General features: G+C 39.1%; 2 protein-coding genes across 6 annotated transcripts; both read left to right on the forward strand.

Moving 5' to 3' along the window:
• Positions 1-490: 490 nt before the first annotated feature.
• LOC119006552 (carcinoembryonic antigen-related cell adhesion molecule 5-like) lies at positions 491-14,269 on the forward strand. Of its 5 annotated transcripts, XM_037075387.1 has the most exons (11): positions 1,818-1,837; positions 1,948-2,030; positions 3,149-3,463; positions 4,656-4,934; positions 5,262-5,528; positions 7,562-7,837; positions 7,966-8,217; positions 8,860-8,977; positions 10,087-10,133; positions 10,253-10,290; positions 11,872-14,269. In XM_037075387.1, exons 3-11 carry the CDS (start codon positions 3,211-3,213, stop codon positions 12,094-12,096), a joined length of 1,755 nt encoding a protein of 584 aa, XP_036931282.1. In that variant the 5' UTR covers positions 1,818-1,837; positions 1,948-2,030; positions 3,149-3,210; the 3' UTR covers positions 12,097-14,269. The 5 variants fall into 5 exon arrangements, with proteins under 5 accessions (XP_036931283.1, XP_036931278.1, XP_036931281.1 ...); XM_037075388.1 differs by lacking the exons at positions 1,818-1,837; positions 1,948-2,030 and adding an exon at positions 491-1,580; XM_037075383.1 differs by lacking the exon at positions 1,948-2,030 and having other exon boundaries at positions 1,620-1,837.
• A 2,686-nt stretch (positions 14,270-16,955) lies between these two features.
• Positions 16,956-21,726, forward strand: LOC119006562 (cell adhesion molecule-related/down-regulated by oncogenes-like). The gene is made up of 5 exons (XM_037075409.1): positions 16,956-17,111; positions 17,811-18,068; positions 19,097-19,387; positions 19,470-19,745; positions 19,857-21,726. The coding sequence occupies exons 1-5, from the start codon at positions 17,060-17,062 to the stop codon at positions 19,946-19,948; spliced, it is 969 nt and encodes a 322-aa protein (XP_036931304.1). The 5' UTR covers positions 16,956-17,059; the 3' UTR covers positions 19,949-21,726.
• The last annotated feature ends 1,603 nt before the right edge of the window (positions 21,727-23,329 follow it).

Raw genomic sequence — 23,329 nt, forward strand, 5'->3', positions numbered from 1 at the left:
TTTAGATTCCACCCTCTGTTTTGATGCACACATAACACATATAATCAGAATGGTACTTTTGCACCTGAAGAACATCTCTAAACTCTCTGCCACTAGCTTTTGTTGCTGAGACTCTAATACATGCCTTTATTACATCCAGTCTCAATTACTTTAATGTCCTCCTTTATGGCTTACTTACTCAGGGGCCAAAGAGATTACAGTATGTCCAGAATTTAGCTGCAAGCCCATACAGGGTCCTGGGAGCGCATCCCACCTACCCTGCAAGTGATTAAGTCATGTGCTGTGTGTGACATACAGAACTTATATTGTCAGAGGTATTTTTAACCATCTCTCTATAAAAGCAAGGAATCTCTGTCTGTCTCTCTGTCTGTGTGTGTCTGTTCCTCAAATATATTTGCAGATCAGGATCAGACTGACCTGAGAGTTTCCAAATGGCTGCTGCTTGGTTCAAGGGTGTGCAACGTCGCATTTGTTTGGGCTGCAATGATACAATTAATATTTATTTCATAAATGCTTTACCAATTCTGCTAGCATTTCTAACCGTAGCCACCACAATCACGTGCGCACCAGAGCCAATCACTGCAGAGCCCACCGTAAGAAACAAGCGGATTTATACCTGTAGCGGCGCGTGCTGCACCCGGATTTTGCCAGTGGTTCGGTTGCGTTCTGTTCTGTGCGTCTAAACTGACTGCTGTGGATTAGACTAAACGAGTCCGGAGTCTCTTCGGGTCTGAGGAGATCACACGGCCAAAGTCCCGAGTCGATGGACTGGACGCACCAGCACCTCCAGAACCGGACTTAGGGTAAATAATGTCCGCCACGCTTTTTCGCAAACATTGCCGTCATGTTTGCTTTGTGTCTGATGCAGGAAGAAATGGCAAAAACGGGCTTTTGTCACGAAAGTGTCCAAACAGCAAGTTTGGTTGCTGAGGAACGGGAAGTTGTGGGAAGGGCCAGAGGAGGATGAATGACAGGCAACGATGGTTGGTGTAGAGATAGCGATAGAGACAGCGATATTGAGAGTTGAGAGATTTGTGATATTTAGCGGAGTGTATAGTTAGTGTGTTATGTGGTGTGTTTAGTGTGTAGTGGAGTCGGTTTTTTGTTTAAAGCTAGGGTCTACAATCCCGGAGAGCTAGCAAGCGAGCTAGCAAGATTTGAAAGTGGCACCTCCTCTAAGTCCCCCCCCCATCCCATCAGTGCACCGTCCAAAGCCACGTCCCCACAAACCTGAACGCGCATCTGGCAGTGGGACTCAGCAGAGAGAAGGAGATGCCGAAACATGACACAGCAATTCAGCTGAATTTAGCACAGAGCAGACAGGAAGTAAAGCACTGAAATAACAAATGACATCCGGTTACTTTTCAAAATAAAACACCCCGTGTTGACACCAGCACATGTCGTGAGGCCAGCTGTCTACCGTACTGTGCCGTGGCGGACTCAAACCGCAACCGGTGGGGACTGCCGAAAGGCGGAGCAAAACCGGATCGGTTCAGGCCCTTCACATGCCCAGTTGTCTCCACGCTCAAACGCAGCACCAATGATGTTCCTCGCCTTTCTAGCGGGGTGAGCTGTTACAAGTAAGGCTGGCTGCATTTTCTCTGCCATTGCAACCAAATGAACGTCTTCTCCGTGCTACTCCGTATTTCTGCAGAGGAGTATGCTGAATATTTCCGGCGTCAGTGAAATGTAAGGTGTGCATGTGCGGAGGAGGGAGGGACAGAGGAGGGCAGCACGGATTGGTCAGATGCCTTCATGTCTCGTTCTGCCTGCGCCCACCTCTGTCCCTCCCTCCCTCGTTGGCCATCTTCTTCTCAGTCCAGCAGCTGCCTCAGAGGTCTGATTATTTTCATTCCTTTTTCTGAATACATAATATATTGATTACTCTCAGGATAGCAGGACCATTTCACCCAGTATATCAAAATGTGTTTCTGAACAACATTACAGACCCTAGCCTTAATGAGTCAAATCCGAGACTGCTGAATGTGGAGCAGGCAGTGCAGCCCTTCATTCAGCTGGAAGGAGCCGAGGTAGACCTGAGCATTGCCTGCATTTAAATGCAAATAGTTACATATAACTTTGTAATTTAAAAGTTTGTAATTTAATTTTAAAGTGTATGCACATATTTAGCAAACAACAATTTATGTTTGCATTATAAGTAATAAAAAAAATGGTTTGTTAAACATATTGTGGTTTTTACAGTAAAAAATCTAACTTTTTCTACTTTTTTTTTTTTTTTTGTGATTTTAGGTCCATTGTGTTAATACAGTATGTCAAAATAAAAAAAATAACTGTACAGTCACAAATGTGAGGTTGTGCTGAAAATAGTGACACCAAATAAATAGTTTTTAAGGTGATATATGATGGCAAAATGAAAAATAGTCAAAAACAGCCAATTATACCCTGTAATATCGGATCTCACAACAAACCTAAATACCCCTGACGTCCCATCTTCAAACACAGCCTCCTTTGGCCATCCATGAAAAAGCTACTTAACCTCCCACTTTTCTATAGGAATACATATTTCCCATGGGCACTGCACTGTTATTATTAAATGCATCAGTATACCAGTACAGACACACTTACACCATAAGAGGGCGACGTGTTGCAGCTGAAGAGCATATCTGCACCTTTAGTGAGTTTATCTCATCATGCACACAGGATGTAACTGAACACGTCGGTAAATGCGTTTTCAGAGTCAGACATTATACTGAGATCTGCTGGAGGCTCTCAGAGTTTGATGGTTGACTTTCCCTCGGCTGTACACAGCTCACAAATAGAGATCAATGGAGATATTACCTTTACTTTGTGTTGTTTCTGTGGCTTTCACAGGTAAGAGATTGTGTCATCATGTTGTCATTGTTTGAAATACGTTTAAAACTTTAAATTTTGACATGATATTGACATCTAGTCTCAAGTGGTTGTCATAAATCAAACCTGGATAAAGTAAGAGAAATTTTTCTGCAATAGGACCTTTGCGATAAAAACTATTGAATATATTGATAGATAAGCTGCATTCTCGGTTCGCAGACTGTTCTGATTGATCTGATCTAGTGTGAGCTATGTCACTTTATGTTGTCCCAGTGGCCCATTGTAATTGTACTCACCTTAATCGAGTTGTTCTTAGACCTGTAACTGTGTGTTCCAGGTTTAACCAAAGGAGTTGATGTGTTGCCAGACCGTCTTTTGAATGCAACTGTGGGAGGGACAATGGTGTTCACCACAACACTGACTCCACCAGAGAACCCCTTTACATTTGTGGAATGGAAATTTGGTGACCAAAGTATAATCAGTACAAATACTAATGCAACTGCAGATTATGAAGGCAGAGTCACCCTCTTCACTTCTACTGGATCTCTGGAGCTCAGGAATCTGGTTCTGAGTGACAGTGGAGAATACAGAGTTATCATTATACCACAGGGAGGATCAGCACTGGAAGGAAACACCAGACTGGAAGTTTATGGTGAGCAGATGTTTCACTTGCATCTTTTCTATTGTCGAGTGGAGATTATATATAGCATTAGAGACGATATAATTTTCTGCCAAAGTTGGAATACCTCTGGTTATTTAACAAGATTATTGTTTCCTTATTTTGCTTTGGTCTGCGCTCTTTTCATGGTTTGAAGTGGTGAAACACAGTTGGGAAGAGGTGGTGTAACATAACATGTTGTTGTCATTTTCAACATTGTCAATCAAATCTCATCAGACCCCACCAATATTCACCCCATTCAATATTTTAAGAGATTCTTAGGGTTTGAGATTTGAGGTTTTTATCAGAATTCTTACTTTTTTAAAGTGTACTGAACTCACAAATTATAAAATAACCATGAAACTAAAAGATATCACTCAAAGCCATATATACATGCACTTTTGAGAGTTTTCAACTGTATCTGAAAGTCTTCATCAGTGTAGGGAATTTGCTCAGCACTCATAGGGCGGGAGGCAGAATATAAACATTTTTGTTAAAGGTAAAATTTGTGAAAAAACAGCATTACAATGAAGTCTTGTAGTGCTGCTCAGATGTCCTGGCCTACAAATCTTGGTTTCCAGATGAAAGAAAACTTGTTCAAACCCCAACAATTGCCACATCATTAATTCGATTTTTTTTTTCAGTGAAAATGAAAATCGTGGTACAAAACTATCATTACCACTAATCAAGAATAGTATCACAATGTCTTTTAAGAATAATCACAATATGATTTCCATACCATATCATGCAGCCCTGCTACTCACTGATCACAAATGATCATCATATTTAGGTCTTCTTGATGCTGTTTCAGAGACAATGAAGACAATGATGCCCTTTTTTTTAGGTCAACTGGTGTTAACTTGGAATATATTATATCCAACAGTGATTTTAAAGGCCAACCACCAAAAAATCCAGCCTAAGAATACAACCGGGATAAATCAATGTTAGTCTGACACAATATCATCAATACTGAATTTTTCTATGAAGTACTAAACATCTTTTGAACACTGCAAGTAACCTTATAGTATCTGTATCATCATCATCATGAGATACTAAGTGTGAACATTTTGCTTTTAAGGTGCAGCCACAAATACTTAACATCCCATAACAAATATAGGATTCAATACTACCTCTACCTTTGTTATGTTGTGGAAAATCATACAATTATTTCAATTTTCACCCACAGAGCCACTTTCCAATGTAATGGTAACTCCCAGCAGCACAGACTTGGTGGAGTTCAACAACTCTGTCAGCCTAAACTGCTCCTACTCTGGAATCTCTCTCTCTTTCCTCTGGCTGAACAGCAGCTCTGAAGTTACACAAAGTGACAGAGTTCAGGTCATTGATGGAGGCGCCACTCTCACTATAGTCAATGTGACCCGCTATGACCAGGGACCGTTTGAGTGTCATGTGTCCAATCCAGTGAGCAATGATGCCAGTGAACCAGTAACCCTCTCTATCAGCTGTGAGTTAACCTGCATCTTCAGTAATTTATATGACAAGATCTGCATGATCCTTAGTTGTTTGCACATAATACTAGGAAACCATTTTAACCAGGTAATCCAGTACAGTATCACTGTAATCTACATCACAGTGCCAAAATCATCTAAATCATTTTACAATCAGTGTCATCCAGAAAGTGTTAATCATGTATTTGTACATATAAATCAGTTCATATGCCTGCGTCAATCTGCATGCCAAACCCCTAGTGCCTTTACTTTCCTAATATTTCATGTTATTTTGTTTTTTTTTATTGTCTTTTTGTTGCTGTTGTTTTAATCCCTATATTCAGATGGCCCAGAAAATGTAAACTTGAATGTAAATGTGTCAAGCGAATACTACCTGGAAGGTTCAAACATCGGCCTGTCCTGCTCAGCTGTCTCCAGACCTGCTGCCCAGTTTTACTGGCTTCTGAATGGAGACAACCTGAATGATATTGGACCAGAGCTCAAACTGGTGAACGTTCAGATGAGTCAGAGTGGAAACTACAGCTGTCAGGCCTTTAACAACAAAACTCTGAGATATGAAACATCTCAGTCTTCAGCTGTAACTGTGCTAGGTGGGTTTCAATAAATTGATTTGTACAAAAAAATGGATATTGAAAGATTGGATTTAGGCATGCATTGCTCATACTGTCAGGTTAAACTTTATTGAATATTAAGATTTTCTACTTAACATTTATGGAACAAAACAATACATGCAGTTGTTTGCACTCATGATACCTCCATGCGATATCTGCTTATACAGAGACGACTGAGAGGTGTATGAATGAAAAGAATGTATGGTCATACCAAATCATTTTATTTAATGGCCTGTCAAACAACCATAACCAGCCCTCATCTTTAGCACAGTCTTTGTTTAATACAATTAATATGTGAATATACATTTTTGTTATTATTACTATGATATAAATACAGTCATTTGTCTGGTCACAGACTACACTGACTTTCACATCTCAGTTTTGCTATATTTTACAATTACCTGAGAGAGACAAAAATATAAACAGGGCTCAGGGGTAGAGCTGGCGTCTTGTTAGGTTTCGACTCCCCTGGTCTGCATGTTGAAGTGTCCTTGGGCAAGATAATGAACCCAGAACTGCTCCTGATGTGCTGGTCGACACCTTGCACGCCAGCCACCAACATCAGTGTATGAATGTTTGAATTGGACAAAGACATCTGCTAAATGCCCTGGCAAAGTTCTCAAAACTCTCCTGTGGTAGTAGCAAAGACTCATGAGGTGATAACACTGTCAAGGCTGGTAAACATGCAGAGTGGATCAGACAGCTAAACTCATCCTGCCTAGTCTATGATCTGTGCTGTCTTAGATTTCATATTGTAGAGTAGTCTGATGATAGTCAAAACTAACTCATTCTTAAGGAAAGTCTCTGTAAGGCAATCAAGTCCCAAGTCCACATCCTTTCCGGGTTCGACTCTCGGCCTTGGTTGCTTTGCTCCATGTCACTCCCCCTCTCTCTAAGCTGCATGTCATGCCAGCTGCTGACATTACTTTTGGTGATATTTTTCTCTTTTACTCCCCATATGCTGCACACTACAGATGGCCCGGAAAATATTAATTTGCATGCATCATTTCATGTCACAAGAATACACAAGGATCAAAGATTAACATGTCCTATTCAGTTGTGTCCAGACTCTCTCCCCTGTTTTACTGGCTTCTGAACAGGAACAGGTTGTCTGATATCAGAACAGAGCTCGAACTGATGAACATTAAGATGAGTCAGAGTGGTTACTATAGCTGTCAGGCCTTTAACAACAAAACTATGAGATATGAAACATCTCACTCATCAGATGTCTCTGTACTGGGTAAGTTAGAATTGTTTTGGAAAATGTCCCTGGTGTGTGGAAATTTAAATACAATACATAGATTTTGATGTGCACAAATGTTATTGCTAAACTGTATCCTCTGTGCCGGGTTGACTGATGTGTCATACTTATTTACTTATTTCTACCTATTTATGTTGTTTTCAGCAAAACAGACTGTACACTACCTGCACAAAGTGGCAGACAAAGTCAGAGAAGAAGCGGTGAACAAATCTGGAGCAATTTACCTAAAGACTCAGATAGTTCTCTCAGGAGTTGGTGGTGATGAAAACAAGTTAAAGTGAGAGTAACTTATATTTTCCAGGTGGTTGGAAACACAACTCCAAATGTTACTCTGAATGTACTAAATATCCAAACAAATTAGGAAACTGTTCGATGTATCAGCCTAAACAAGATTAAGTGTCGTAAGTTGTAAGTGGACAAAATCGGCCGTTGCAAGCTTTCATGTTTACATTTTTTTCATGTTTTATAAAAACTTGTGGTTAGAAAAAAGAGTCCTGCACACTGTCCATTTCATTTGTGATTTGGTTTATTGACAATAACGTTTCAGTACTTGGACCTTCATCAGGTTGAGATAAACTGATGAAGGTCTAAGTACCGATATATTACTTAGACCTTCAAAGGAGTAAGCATAGTATTTAAATTAGCATAATACTTTTAATCACTATAAATAACCACATTCATTTACTCAGTCAACTCTTAGTTGATGCTGATTTATCTTTTTACCCAAGATGCATGATCTTTTTCTCAACAGAGAGAATATCAGGCGTTGCTGTCACATCATCAACAAACCTGTCGATTGAGGGGAACTCTGTCAACTTAACCTGTGACGCTGCTGCTGGCTCCAACTTTACCAGACTGTGGAGGAAGGATGACTCAGATCTGGTCCTGACTGACAACATGGCACTTTATGAGGAGAACAGAGTTCTGTCCTTTAAAAGTCTAAATAAAACAGACAGTGGAAAATATTTTTGTGAAATCAGCAACCCTGTCAGCAACGATAGAGCTCAGTACATCATGACTGTTAACTGTGAGTAACTGTAGAGTTTATATTTACAGTTCAAAATGATGTGTGCCATAACACTGTAGTCCTGAAATATAAAGCTTCACATTCTTTATTATTTGTGCTGCAGTAAAACCTTAAAATCTGTTTTTCAGATGGACCAGAAAATGTTCAAATCAAAGGCCCAGTTAAGATCGATTTTGGCAAAACCTTAACATTAACCTGCTCTGCTGAGTCTGAACCATCTGCTAGTTACACCTGGACACTGAATGGGACAGAGATACACAGTTCTTCTGTGTTCACTAAAGTCATCACTGGTCTTTCTGACAGTGGCAACTACACCTGTCAAGCCATGAATCATATAACTGAGAGAACCTCATCAGCAGGGCTTCAAGTGACTGTAACAGGTAACAAGATACTATTGATTGCATTACGCCAACTAAGTTCAGCAAATTTATTTCAAGTTTTCAGACAACAAGGGCTAAACATGCAAAACAAAAACTCTACTAAATTGCCCTCAAAAGAGTGAAATTTACTGGTACTTAAACAATTTACAATTAACAACAATTTAAGATTGTCACACCCTTGATAGGCAGGTTTAAAAAAGTGTTCCTTGTTTATCGTCAAAATTTTGGTCAGAAATTTGATTAGTTACACTTGTAGCAATCACAGCTCAGAAACACAAGCCTCGAACTGATATGAGGAACAGACTTACTTCACATTTTCTCACTCCACACCTTAGGTTTTGATTCATGTAGTCTTTAGCCCCAAATGGCACTAACTCAAGTGGCATCACTTGATGCATTTCATCTGAATCAACACAGCAACAGTGTATAGCAGTATCACTCCCCAAGACCTGTAAACAGACTATGATGTGTAAAATGTGTGGAGTTTGCTTTTAAGCAAAGCATACATCTATGATGGTGGCCAGCTGTGAATCACATAAATGGAGAAATTATTGTATGCTTTGTATCCACAGGTATAATGATGAGACAGTTCCTGTTTATATACTGTTGTTAAAAATCAAGTTATCATTCCCCTTTTTTAAGCAAACCCAGCCAGCCCATCAGTCTGCTCAGCTGGTTGCATCGCTGGAATTGTAATTGCGTGTTTGGTCGTCGTTGGAGCAGCTGTTGGGGGTATAGTGTACTACATATATGAAAGAAAGTAAGTGCAAAGATGTAACCAGGAAGCCATTTTTCATTATTAAGATGCAACAACAATTACATTAACTTTAATGGCTCAGTAGTACCAGGTGTGAACCTAAAACCGCACCTCAGAGACAGGTAGGTGAAGTTAAAGTTTCAGCTGAGGTCAGAAAACAACACCAGACAGACAAGAAACACTGGATTATATTCAGTCAGGGGTCAGGCAACGGGAGCAGATGGCAGATCAGGCAGGCAAAGACTTTTGCTGAAATTCTACATACGAAAAATACATAAGACAATCTATCAGAGAATGAAAGCACTGATATACTGCAGGGCTAATAAAGAGTGGGAACGTGTGAAGATGGGAGAAGGAGGTGATGGGAGGAAGTGGTGAAACCACAGAAGAGTTGCTACATAGCACAGGAGGAGAGCTGATAGAAACATGGAACCAGAAGCTGGTTAATGTTGCGACAGAACTTTGTTGACTCAATTTACTGAAAGTCGATGTTCAACAAAAGGTCACTAACCTATGTCCTGCTTTTGCTCGTGACTCAATATATATTCTCTATCTAGTCCTAAGCCTGAACTTAAGCTTTGGCTTTGAATCTATTTTGTTATTTTTCAGTTGCACCTTGACAGTTCAACTTTTTGTAGTTGTTTGGTATAAGTATTAAAAATGCAATGTCATAATGATGATTTAATATGTACGATAATACGGATTTAGGTGTTATTCATTACATTCAACCAGTATATGGGGCATTGCTCTCAAGTTACAACACTAAGGTTGTTGCCTGTTTGTTACACAAAGTAACATTAGTAACACTAAGACAAAAAAAAAGCTCACAAACCTTGTTAGGAGCCAGAATCAACCATCAGAAGTCTTACACAGAGATAAACAAAACAATCAGTTTAAACATGACATTTTAACATGATTAATTCACAGTCATAATACTAGTATTATTAATATTTTTAAAAACTTGTCTACATAAAAATTGTATCAATATGACCTTTAAAGTGTAAACCAGGGTACTGAGTATACTTAGTATAGTACTGCATGTTATTTGTTGCTGAATAATAACTGTGTAATGTTTAATTTACTTACTAATGACTCATTACCTATGTAAACAGAAAATGGCCAAAAACATCGTCTAACAGCAACACAGTGACAACCAGGGGTGAGTGTATTAGATGTGTGTGTGTGTGTGTGTGTGTGTACTTTTGTATTCAGCCAGTATTATTTATTCTTTTGACTAAAGTCGTTTAAGCATTGTTTATTTCTCATGTTTTAAATCAGGTGATGGCCAGAACAACACAGGATACTCAGGAAGTCAGGTAAAAGTCATCAGTGTGTTTTCATGCACTCAAGAAACAAGATAAAGTCATACGAATCAGGTGAAGCAGGTAGTCAGGAAAAACTGATCATTTGTTTAAGTCATGAGATATTGGTGAGCAATAACGTGTATGGAATAAACTTGACAGGATTAGCTTAATGGTCCAGACACAAAGTTATAAATAGTACAAATTAGCTTTGCTATGGGGTGCCTTTATGGCTCTATCTTCTGAGGCTGTATTCCTCAGCCCCGACTTGTCTCACAGCTATTTCATTTTATTGGCCAATCTGTGATAAGGTATGTTTACGTAGGTTGTTTCAGAGACTCTCCCATCTATCTATTCCAGCACGTATCACTGGGCTAAATCAGACTTTGAACCAGGCAGAAGATATTCAGTTGAATTAATGGAGTTGATGTGGAGTTGACTGCACCCAATATTTTGAATTAAGTCATTATCTGGGTCCACGCAGATGGAAAGTCAGGTTTCTTAGCCAACAAATCGTCTCTGAAGCTTCACAGTAAAACAGCATTCTCCTTAACAACGTATGTAGATGGAGAATTGTTTTAAAATGTAATACAAACAAAGGAAAAAAACAAAATGGGTCCATACAGCTCATCAGGCATAGTCTTTTCGATTCAACTTGGGGTCTTGGATTACAGTGGATCTGTATGGAGACATTATATATATATATATATATATATATTTAATTAAAGGAATAGTTCGGGTTTTTTGAAGGGGGGGTCATATAAAGTACATATCTATAGTCGATCTTTTCCCTACCGTAATCACCGTCAGCGCAGCCTTAGTTTGGAGAAGCAGAGAGCCGCTCCATCCCAGACACTCAGCACTTTGTACTGCAGTGAACGGAGTCCAGATGCAAAGCGAATTTTAACCGCCAAAAAACAAGGCCCACCTGAAAAAATCTATATCAGTTCAAGTGTATGTTGTATGGAGAAAATTCACACTGCTTTACATCGCAGTCAGACAGTCCTGTCTTTTGGCACTACATTTTCTCAGCCATAGAACCTCTGTATCCCTACGCATTAGCGTAACTGGGCCTCACACTGTATTTCGGCACTCGCAGATCACCTGTTGCCCAGTTGCAAAATCTTGAACTGATATAAAAAATTTTTAGATGGGCCTTGTTTTAGCTGGTTAAAATTTGCTTTGCATCTGGACTCCGCTGACTGCAGTACAAGTCTGAGCGTCTTGGCTGGAGCAGCTCTCTGCTTCTCCAAACTGAGGCTGCGCTAATCGGCCATTACAGTAGGGATCAACTATAGATATGTATTTTATATGACTTCAAAACCCTAACTGTCCCATTAAGTCCCCAACTGCTTTAGTTCTTTGTGAGAATACTGCAACACTACTTTGTTGTGAAGCTCAAGAACTGTTCTGTGGGCTACGAAACTTAACCAGACTTTACATTGACATGAGGGGGAATGGAAAAAGACTGATTTTTTTTTTTATCCTTTAGACACACATAATAGTTAGGTAAATGTTATAGAAATCTGAATAGCGATGATTAGGCTTTTAATCAAAACAGTCACCCAAAATCTGTCCTCCTGTTGTCTTTTCCAGGAGCTGAACTACGCAGATGTCTCGATCTTTCAGAATAGAAATGGCGGGAGAGTCCAGCTGGGGTCACAGAATGAGACATCAGACTACGCTGAGGTGAAAATAACCAGTTCTGCTGCAGGATCAACGCCTCCTACGTACGATGACCACATGCAGCGTGTGAAGAGGCCAGCTCCTCAGCCTGGTGGCTATAGTGTGAATGTTTACGCTCAGGTTAAGAAGGACTGACTGCATCAGATATGGTGGATCATGTGGTCGGTGTAGACTGGAGGCCAGAATCAGTAGACATGACATGGATGCAGGAACCTTCCCTTCCCCCTCAGTTCCAGATGAATTTTGACCTGAGTTTACATAGTCAAAGCACTTTAGCAGAGGTTAATAATTAACTAGTTTAAGAAATTATTGCTATGAATGAGGTCAGTAGGCATGATGTTTCTCAGTTAGTTTGCATAATGTGACATATTGTAGCTTCCCTATGCCTTTTTTGTGTGTCTGCAGTCAATGGAAAGTGTGTTTATCTGAGCAGAAATGTTTTCCGTGTGTGATTCTGATTCCAGTTAGCAGCTTGTAAGTTATGGATTGTGCCTTATATTTATTTTACATCTTAATGGATACAACAAATATGCAGTGTGTTTCAGGACGTGCATATTCCTGACATCGACAGAGCTTGTTAAATTTGATTTGGTAATGAAATTATATGACCTTGCAATCTGTCAGTCCAAAGGATTGGTGGAGAGATTAATAGAGACACACCTGCAAAGGGGGGTCCGCAGACACAACAATTCAAAATGCCATAGAATACAAATAAAAGCAAAAACAAGAGAATTCTCTCCAGATTTGCTTGAAACAGAAGAAACCATAGCTGAGAGCTGAAGCTAAAGCCACCTCCAGGTGGTGTGTAAAAACTATTTGATGGATATCTTCACGTGCAATAAAAGCCTTAAGTCTTAAAGTCCGTGCAACAGGCATGCGGAAACTGTGACATTATATCTAATATCTTTTCCTGCAAGTGATAATCAGAGTAATCAGGACAAGTTTACAGTAAATGACAGTAAAAGTTGCCATGTGACAGCAAGACACAGATGCTCTCTCTCTCTCTGTTGGTCTGGAGCCTAACAGGAAGTCAGTCAAATAAGAGAAACAGTCAGGGTGTAAAAGAGAAGCACATTTGCATTGCTACAAACACACTGTCTATGTGACATGCCACAGCAGTGCACCTGCAAATCTACTATCAAAACTGTTGTCAAATACACTTTGTGTGTTATCCTCAGGCATTAAATGCAGTATAGTTGCATTAATAAGACAAAACCTCTGATTTTCTGAACCTCAACACACAGAGTTAACATGTTAACGACCAAACAAAAACAAGAAAATCTTGCCAAAGTCATCATCTGTATTTACTACTGAATTGTGATTGCACTGAATCTCAGAGAGAATGTATTCGGAAAATGTCAGAATAACAATAAGTGTTAAATGACCTTCTACTGTTCTAGTTCTTAGGCAGCTAAATGTGCGACTATTGTGACTGTAACTGTCAGCAGGAAGTGCGCTGTTTAGTCTTAAATTACCTTCACTGTAAATAGCTTCTGCCCAAAAACCACTGCACCAAAACAGGAAGGCTGTGGGCAAACTCCTTTCATATGTCATTTGATGCATTGCTATAGAGTATCGATTATATTTGCTGTACTCAGATGTAAAATTATTCATTTGAATCAGACAGCAGAGTTCTGTTTTACTTTTTTCTTTTTTTTTAATCTTTTAGAAACAGGCATGAGTTAACAAGAATGAAGTTTCTCAACTCGAGTTAATGTGTTAACTCGAGTGTTGCTTCCCCCATTAGTTACTCACTGGTGAAGGTCAGTCTGTGAGTTATTCACACAGATATATTCACCTGCACCGACAGAACTGAAACAGTCCACACCCTAAAGACCACCTTAAAATGCCTTAATGTTTCATCCAAGGTGAAAATTCAAGTGTGGCTTTTATGCTTTTTGGTCAGTAGGGTTTTACCCCATAAAAGCACATTAAACCATGCGTATAATCCATTAATGAATAGCTTAATATATAACAACCTGTGCACTTATCCGTCAGTAATCGCCATGTTTGGATTGTCTTTTCAAAAAAGTTTTGTCTTAATTTTACAAGGTTTTTATCAATATTAAGATCGACATTATTGTATGAAGTAAATATTGTGTAAATATACTGTAGACAAACAAGATAACTCACTCAGGGAAGAAACTGTGCATGCTTACTACAGCTAGAACAGATGTATTATAAACGTGCATGGGTGTATTTGTCAGACTGAATCAACTTGCTTTTCACTTAAACTGTGCAGATAATAAATGAAAATACAGAGATGTATTGCAGTCAGTTATTCACTCATTTATGGATTCTTAAATATCACAATATTGTTTGAAATAAAGTTAGCTTTCAGCACTAAATTAAGGGGAAATTCATGGCATCTAAACAGAATCATGTTTCGTAGTGAACTGTGTTGTATGGTGATTTGTGAACCTGTTGAACTGTTGAACCTGAACACAGATTTGTCTTTAACTGTCACACGGCACTCCAGACTGAATGTGTGATTAATGATTGACTGTCTTCATGAAAGAAAAACTGCTGTGAAATGTAACTCTCAGGTCGTTTGGATTGCATTTGTAATAATTTGATTGCTTTCAGAATAATAAACTATTTTTTCATTAAGTAACATTTGTAGCGCATGTCTTTCTTCAGTGACACAGAATTATTGACCTTTAAGTTAGTAGATGGATGGTTTTGAGTTTAATTACTTCAACATTTTGATTTATGGGTAATTGGAATATCTCAAAAGATGTCAATACACTCTGACATTCTGGTGGTTTAGAATCAAAAACTATTTGTAAACTCACACTCCAGAGATTAAGACTTGAGTTTATGAACTGATAGCTTATTCAGATTTACAGTGCAAGGGTCCCTTTCTGTCTTGGGGTTTGAGCTCACAGGGTCTGATTCTACAAAAGCTTGTTTGTGTCTTTGCTGTCATGTTTACAGAGTTTATAGTTCATTTCATTGTAACCATGTAAATACTCAGATAAGGATGTGGATTATTTATCTATCTAAAGTCAATAGGGAAGCATAAACACAGGGGGAAGAACAAAACAGATATTGATCTGTCTTGTGCCACACAAACACAATCTGACATACGCATTGTGGTCGTAAACACCATCATAAAAAGAAGAGAGACGATGAGGAAGGAGTTGTAGGTAAATAGTATGCAAAGTTAACCCATTTTCAAGAATTGACACGGCATCTGAATCACAGCAATAAATTCAAAGTTCACTGCGGCTAAATATGCATCTGAGCCGACCTCATGTTGTCACAGCAGTGCAGTCTGATAAAATAACAGAGCCATAAAAACTCAGGGAGGGTGTGAATGAACGAAAGCCATAAATTATGGAAACTTTCCTCTGAGATCATTAATGTTTCAGGAAGACTCATTTGAGAAAGACAGATTCAGTCAGATTCAGATTCAGTCTGCAGTCAGACAGAGTGGTTGTCCTGCATCAGTGTTCATTTTTTAGCCTTTAATGAGCCTTTCACCAGAAAAAAAACCCCCACCTGTGTAAATACAGACGTTATTTATTGTCTGGTCTTAACTTGGAAGAGGATGACTCATCCATCACATACGATAATGAACTTGCACCTGTGATAAAAACTCACCAGTACTGAAAGAAACACCCTTAGTAACATCAGACTCAGTTTACTGACCAGAGCAGGAAGTAGGTAAAAGTAGGAACATGTTGTAATGTTGTGCAAGATTTAAGGAACTGATGATAAACCGAAAAGCTGATGTATCATTAAGGTCATTGTAGACATAAAACAATTCAGGTTACTTCCCTTACATGTTAGTTAAAAGAGGAGGGGACAACAAATGACGACAAACTCCAATGAGACAGTGCCATCTTGTGTTTCATCTCAAGAACGTCCTCCACCTTTTGAGCCTCCATCTTCAGAGTACAGACCAAGATTCAAGGGGGCATCTGGGATACTGTAAGATCCTTCATAGACTCACAAGTCACAGACAATTCCCCGTATAATCAGTGATGACAGGATGGCAACAGCACACATCCTGTTTAGCCATATACAGAGTCTGTCTCTTCATCTCTGTACATGTTTTGAATTATTTTCATGGGGGCTGACATGTGACATAAATCACAGCACCGTGCCCCCTTCCTCCCTCTCTGTCCCTGCTGGTGACTGGTCACTAGCAAGACCAGCATGTGTTGTGTTTTGGTGCTGGTCTATGCTGTTTTTTCCAGCAGGGGGTGGCATTGTTGTCTTGTCATCGTTGTTGTAGTTTTATTGTTTTGTTGTCTGGTCAGTTCTGATGTGCTGTGTCTTTATCTGTTTCTGAAAATGCCGAGAAAATGAAAAAAAAAAAAAGAAGTCCAAAACAATTGTGCAGTTACAACACAGCTGTTTGGCCAGATCCTTGTTTTGAAGAACATTATGATGTCACAGTGAAGTTGACCTTTGACTTTTTGGATATATAATGTCATAACTTTGTCATTTTATCCTTTTGGAAAAAAAATGTCTTCTGTCATGTCACAGTGACCTTTGACCAGCAATTTCGTCACTTGAAGAAACTCCCTTAGTGCGCTCTTGAGATATGGCATTTACTAGAATGATACACCATGAGGTCACAGTGACCTTGACCTTTGACCTCTCGCCCCCAAAATCCAGTTCATCCTTGAGTCCAAGTAGACGTTTGTCCCAAATTTGAAGAAATTCTGTGGCTGTTGTTTAGATCTTGTGTTCACAAGAATGGAGGAGATTGAAGTATGGACGACCTGAACACATAATGCCTGCTTCCTCGACTGTTGCCGGTGATGAGGCATTAAAAAAAAACAACAAAAAAACAAAAAAAAAACATTGACACATCACAACTTGCAAAAACAACAAGAACTGACCTGACTTTGTAACTGTTATTACACAAGTCTTCACTGACTACATTTGCTCATAGATTGTAATGCTTTCATCATCAAGTAAACTCCAGCAAAGATGTTGTGAAATTTGGGAGTGCCTGAAATCAATCACATATTAGCAACAGGTTTGAAAGAAAACATTCTGCCTCTAACTTATAGTCTGTGTTAAAAAGGAACTGCAGCTGTTTATTAAATCCACAGTGGAGACATCCACAGGAGACTTCACTATGAGACCTTACTGGAAGAATCTTTACTGTGCTTTACTGGTGACACTGATGGGTAAGACCACCTCATTTACTAACTGATGATTTCCACATAACTTATAGGCTATTGTTATATTAACAAAACTGGTAATAAGATGACTAGAGGCCGAAAAATCATTTTCCTCTGTGATAATTGTTTAATATTTGATACTGCTAAAAAAAAAAACTAAATGTACTCCTCATATATTCTACTGTTTAAAATTATTTTAATGCTCAGGATTCACTGATGTATTGAGTAGATACAATGCTGTTACTCAAAAGGAATACTTTTATTTTTGAACAAGGCCTGTGAGAGACCTTATTAATAAGAAATAAGCAGAAAATACAAAGGCCTGTTAGCAGACAGTGTGTTCTCCATATTTTCTGCCTTATATGACTTCTGAAGTGATGAAATTTAACAAACATACAAAATTACAACATTTCTCCTCAAAGCTAAACACATTTATGAAACGTAAATTAGCATTTAGGAGATAAGATATCAGATATAAGAAGATTTCCTCTATTTGTTAGTATGTGTTAAACAGTGATGGGAGGAGGTGCTTTTCTTTAGTTAGAATATCTTTAGATGTACTGGATTTTTCATAGTCAGGGTTAAAACCCATCAATATGACTGTCAGTGTAGCTTATGTCAATAGAATGAAAACAAATTTAAACCAAACAGTATATCATGTGTTATCTGACACGGCTGAACTGGCTCCTCCTCTCTCTCTCTCAGGTGCACCATGTATGGAGGCCTGGGAACAGATTACCTGGACCGGTCAGGTGACGGCCGGTTTCAGAACCACTTTCACTTGTTCCTCTTCTTGCTTCCCAAGCTGCATCTACACCTGGTCCTTTCTGGGCCGCACAGTCAATGGCAGCACATTGTCCTGGACACCAGATGGACGGGACAGTACAGTGGAACTACAGTGTAATGTGCTCAATCCAGAAACAGGAGTCTCCAGCACTTTGACCTCCATTGTAGAAATTAAGAGTAAGTATAGCAGGTTCATTTCTGTACCAGTTGTGCAGCGGTGGAATGTAATTAAATTGTTATACTTATGTATATCCATTAATGCTACTTCATACTTACACCCCACTGTATTCATATGACAGGTTATAGATTAGTTCCAAACCTTTTGACATGTCACCCTCACAAAAACAGTGTCTAGTTGGTCCTTCTAATGCTCCAGATGTATATGAGCTGTTAGCAGTTTCCATCAAAGAGTGATCTCCCTCGAAACTTTAACATAATAGGTAAAGAATTCAGTCCAAAGTCCAAAACATGTATCCTGATTTGTGAAGTATTCCAGCAACCCTTTCAAGGCCTCAACCCACCCAACTAACATACCTGACATTATGAAAAGTAGTTAAAAATTGCTCCACCTGACAAAGCATTCATGCATCTGTATTAACAATACATGTATTATTTAAAAATTTTGTCTGTGGTTTTGTGTCAGATTACTTTTGATCCTGGTAAATTACTAAATACAAATTAATTGCCAAAATAATATCAGTAAATTTCATTTTCATTTTCAAAATCACCCTCTGAAAATACTGCACTTTAAGTTAATAACCGAAAAAGTACACACAGCCACAAAAAAATCAGTTGAACAAATATTCAGCTCAAAACATTTGCAATGCAAATAAAATTCAAATTCACAGTTTTTCGAATCAAACGACCTTTACTAAAACATTACTGGCAAAAACTACAGGTGCACTGTGTGTTTTTCTTCAACTTGTTGCATGCTGTGTCTTTTCTTTTTTAGTTGCTGCAATAGTATAAAAAATGCTGCTTGAAGAGTTGTTGAACTTAATGTTGAGGTCTCCTCCTTAAGTTAAGGATGTTAGGATATTCAAATATGACTGAAGCCCTTATGAAATACATAAGATGCAGAGTTTGAAAACATATTTAAGATTGTGTGATCTTTATTTATATAGCGGCAATTCAAAACAAAAGTCATCTCATGACACTTTCCAGACTGAGCGGGTCTGAACCATGCTCCTTTTCCTTGGTTGCAGATCGACTGTCTGTGCAAATCAGTCCACCAAACACTGTCCCATCTCTCAACAAGTCAGTGGATCTGGTCTGCCATGATGCTGCAGCCGGTCACCTCTCAGGCCCATCACACCAGGTGGTCTGGTACAAAGACGGACAGAAAGTGACCCTGCGTGGAAACATGCAGCTGCTGCACAACACCTCACTTCACTTTGTCTCACTGCTGCCCTCTGATGCTGGATTCTACCAGTGTGAGACCTCTGTGCCTTCACAGCAGCAGACGAGAGTGTTCAGCCTGGGATATCTTCTCAACTGTAAGTATTCATGAAGTGGAGCATAGCTGAAGAAATAAAGGCAGAAGAGTTCATATTTATAGAACCTTCTCATCGTTTTTAGTCGATCCATGGAACGTCAGTATCAGCGGACCCGACGCTGTGTTCCCTGGGAGACTGAGTAAATTCACCTGCTTGACCAGCTGCACCTTAAATGTGGATTGCACTGTCAGATGGCAGTTCAGGGCGGGTTTCCCCATTGGAACCTACCTGTCGGTCCATGAAAATGAGCTCAAGTGGACCCCTTCCATACCCGGCACTTTCCAGAACTTCACCTGCGTTGCGGAAAATGCAGCAGCTGGACAGTCTGCTGAGGCCACCAAGACAGTGGAAGTTAAAGGTACTGATCCATCTTGAGAATTTGCTCTTGTGCCTGCTTTATCACATCATTGTCACATTTCATGGTAAGTCTAGCTGCTTGATTTATCCTGTCATCTTTGTCTTTATACAGGTGTTCTTGTCTCTGGATCAGAGGCAGTGAGGCTCAGTGGACTTCATGCAGTGATCCTCAGCCTGGGACTGCTGATGCTCTTTGATTCTTGAGCTGTCAACTTTTTTTTTAATGTTTTATTTGTCTTTTGTGAATTTATCAGTTTTCCTTTTCTCTTTTTATCTTCATCATGCATGGAAGACACTTTAAAATTCTTATGTTCATCAAAAGTGTTGATTGACAACATCTGTGAAACAAAAGAAGATGAGGTTGATAGAAAACTACCCGGTGAGGTTCTGGGAAAACATTGTGGTTTGGGTTAAGATATCAACATTACATACATTGCATACTGTAGTTATGTTATGTACATGATGTAAGATCAATACATTGGTAAGTTGTAATAAGTCACACTGGGCACCGATAGTGGTTTCCTGGGTGGAGGTCCTGTGTTTGACATGACATGACCACCCGTCCCCAGCATCCTCTTGTGGTGGACTCTCTCACTCTTTACAGGCCTTCATGTGACTTCGTCTCTCACTGACTAACAATCAAATGTAAATACAGGCCATAATAAGCTGCTTTCACAGCTACTGAAGAGATAATAAGTGTGTCTAAACCACCATCTGGTTTATACAAATACAAAGGAGAAGTTGATTTTTTTTAAAGTCTGAAATTCTGTATTATTTCAGTACATTATGTCTCTTATATATAACATGTTAATTCTGCAGTTTGTCCACAATGATGTCTTTCCTTGCTGTCTCCACCTCCTCTGCCTTCTACATCACATCAGTGGATTTAGCATCATGACGCACCGTTTGACCTCTGACCTGGTCGTGTTACTGATTCACTCGCATGCGTAAAAGAGGGCCTTTGAGAAGTCAACCTCAATCTCAGAAAATAACTGACTCATTTATGCTGATGGGTTTTTAAAGCCCCCACAGGTGGTGATACATTAGTGTCTCTCTTACCTGACTGAAACTTAACAAATAAGAAAGATAAGAGTATCTCACAGAGCAAACAGATGAGGGAGACAGAGGCCCGCCGCTGTCTTCTCCTCTATAGTTCCCATATGTGACAGAAAAGTGTTACCTGCCTGCCTTTTTCCTTTTCTCCTTTTTCTGAATGTTATCTCACCTGCTTCCTATAGTTTCAGGTGTGTTGTTTAGTTGGAATGAGGAAGCTAGAAAAATGTTTGAACTGCTCATGCAGACAAAACAAAAATATGTTATGGATTTGGGCTGCATCAGTGCAATCTACATGTTAACCACTGTTGATTTTGTTGGACAGCTGCTACGTCGTCTTAGTTAATCAGTTGCAGAAGAAATACGGAGAGCTTTAACTCAGATTAAAGTAGCAGTGCCACAGTTTAGAAATAGTCTGATCTACATTCAGAATTTTACTTCAGTGAAAGAATCTTTTCACTATGCAAGTGATCCATTCCATGTTGTTCTTTTTTTTTCTTCATATTTTGGGATTTGAATTATTGATGCATTAATGTACACATTGTTTTCATGTTGCTGCTGCTAAATGATGAGGTACTAATTGTATTTATGCTGCTGATTTTCTTGTGAATTTTCCCCGGGATCGATTAAGTTTTATCTTAAACTATCATTACTTATTTGTTGATTATGTTCAGATCTGTGGTCAATCGAGAGCGATTTTGGTGGTTCCTGTTGATGAAGACAGGCAATGAATCAGTGAGTAACCTCATACGCATTCAATTAATGTATTGAATGCTAACATACTGTAAACTTGGAATCCTAGATTATTTTTGGATTGAAAAACAAAACAATGTTCTTGTCTTTTCAGTTTTGGCCATGTCATGCTGTTTCCACGAGAGGCGCTGTGCTCTCATTTAAACAACAAGTGAATAAACAAATGTCCTTGTTGAGTTTTTTTGTTTTTTTTACTGCGCTGTATGTGTGATAGTGTTCCTCCCACATATGAATATTGATTGCAGTTTAGTTTAATTTACAATACAATACAATAACTCTCAATGATTACGGCCAAAGATTTCCAGTTACGTTGTCTTGATTAATCTAAATAACAACAGCAAAGATGTAAAAACGTCAAACCACCAGCAAACATCTCTATTATAATCAATAAAATCTTTCCCTGTCAAGTCAGTAAATAAACATATAATAAACAAGCATGAATCAAAATTGTAGAATATATCATACAGATTATAGCTACCCTTCCAAGTTTCTGATGAGACATAGTTTGACCTGAAAGCATTAAAACAGTGGATTCTGATTAGTCATGCCACCAAAGCACCGGCACCGGCATCTTTCAAAGTGGTTACACATTTTAACAACAACAAGAACAAGTTGTTGTGGGGACAAACTCAGGCCTGTATTGGTGTCTATCGACAACATTGCCAAGAACAGAAGAATGATTTTGCTCTCTTGATGGGAAATGTGGTTCTTCTGGTCAGGGTGTTGGATTACGAGGGGTAAATCCTGAGGGCGTCCAGCAGCTTTCTGCCTTGACTTTCACGGTGTTCAGACCAGACAGCAGAAATGAGTTGATGTTGTTAGGATCGGTCAGTGGATTTTCTTTTATTTTCTATAATTATTTTGTTATTATCTTTAGTAATATTTTTCTTCTCATATGTCATGTCTCTGGTGTATATTCTGATTTTCATGAAGCCACACAAAACATTTGCATCCACATTTGCAACATAATTTTGCATATGGCATATATTCAAAACTGCATAATTCAAAGTTATGGCTTTGTTTAATAAGACTACGTGGAGGAAGCCATCATGGAACCCTCATGCTCTACCCATAAGGCAGCCAAGTCATCAGTCTCACCGAGTGTCAGGTGCAAAACACAGGTGTGCTCGGATACTGAACTTTGCACAGCCATGGCTCACATAATGCCACAGTTGTTTGCTGAGTGGCATTGTGAAAAGGTATAATAGTTTACTTACTCAGCATGTGATGCTGCAAAAGACAGCAGGTGCACTGATTGAATTATGAAAATACTGAATAATGTGCTGCTCTGCCATGTGGTTCATCTTGTTGTGTCTGCGTGTAAGATGCAGTGCACGGAGCAGAACAGAAGGGCATTGTCAGTGAACATTTGCTACAAAGAAAATGGAGCGGAGGAAGCAGAAGTCCTTGTGTTAGACGCACACACCCTCAGAGAGAGAGAGAGAGAGAGAAAAGAGTCGAAAGTGTCACATGTTTTCACCGAAACTTACAGGAGTTGAAGTGGGAAGACTACAAACAGCCTTGAATCTTAACCTTACCAAAAAAGTAGGATTAGACAGGACACTGATGAAGAGAAGAACAACATGCCCCCAAGCTCGCCCCCCCCAAAAAAAATTGATAATTTAACTATAAAAAATAAAAAATACTTGACAGATTATACCACCCACAACCCCCCTGCTCCTCCAGTCCTTCCTCACATACCTTCTGTCATAATTTATCATTGGCCCATTGACAGAACGCAAGATGGTAAACGAAAGGTATAATGCAACGTTTGTAAGT

This window comes from Acanthopagrus latus, chromosome 17 (genome assembly GCF_904848185.1).
Source record: "Acanthopagrus latus isolate v.2019 chromosome 17, fAcaLat1.1, whole genome shotgun sequence".
Taxonomy (NCBI): domain Eukaryota; kingdom Metazoa; phylum Chordata; class Actinopteri; order Spariformes; family Sparidae; genus Acanthopagrus; species Acanthopagrus latus.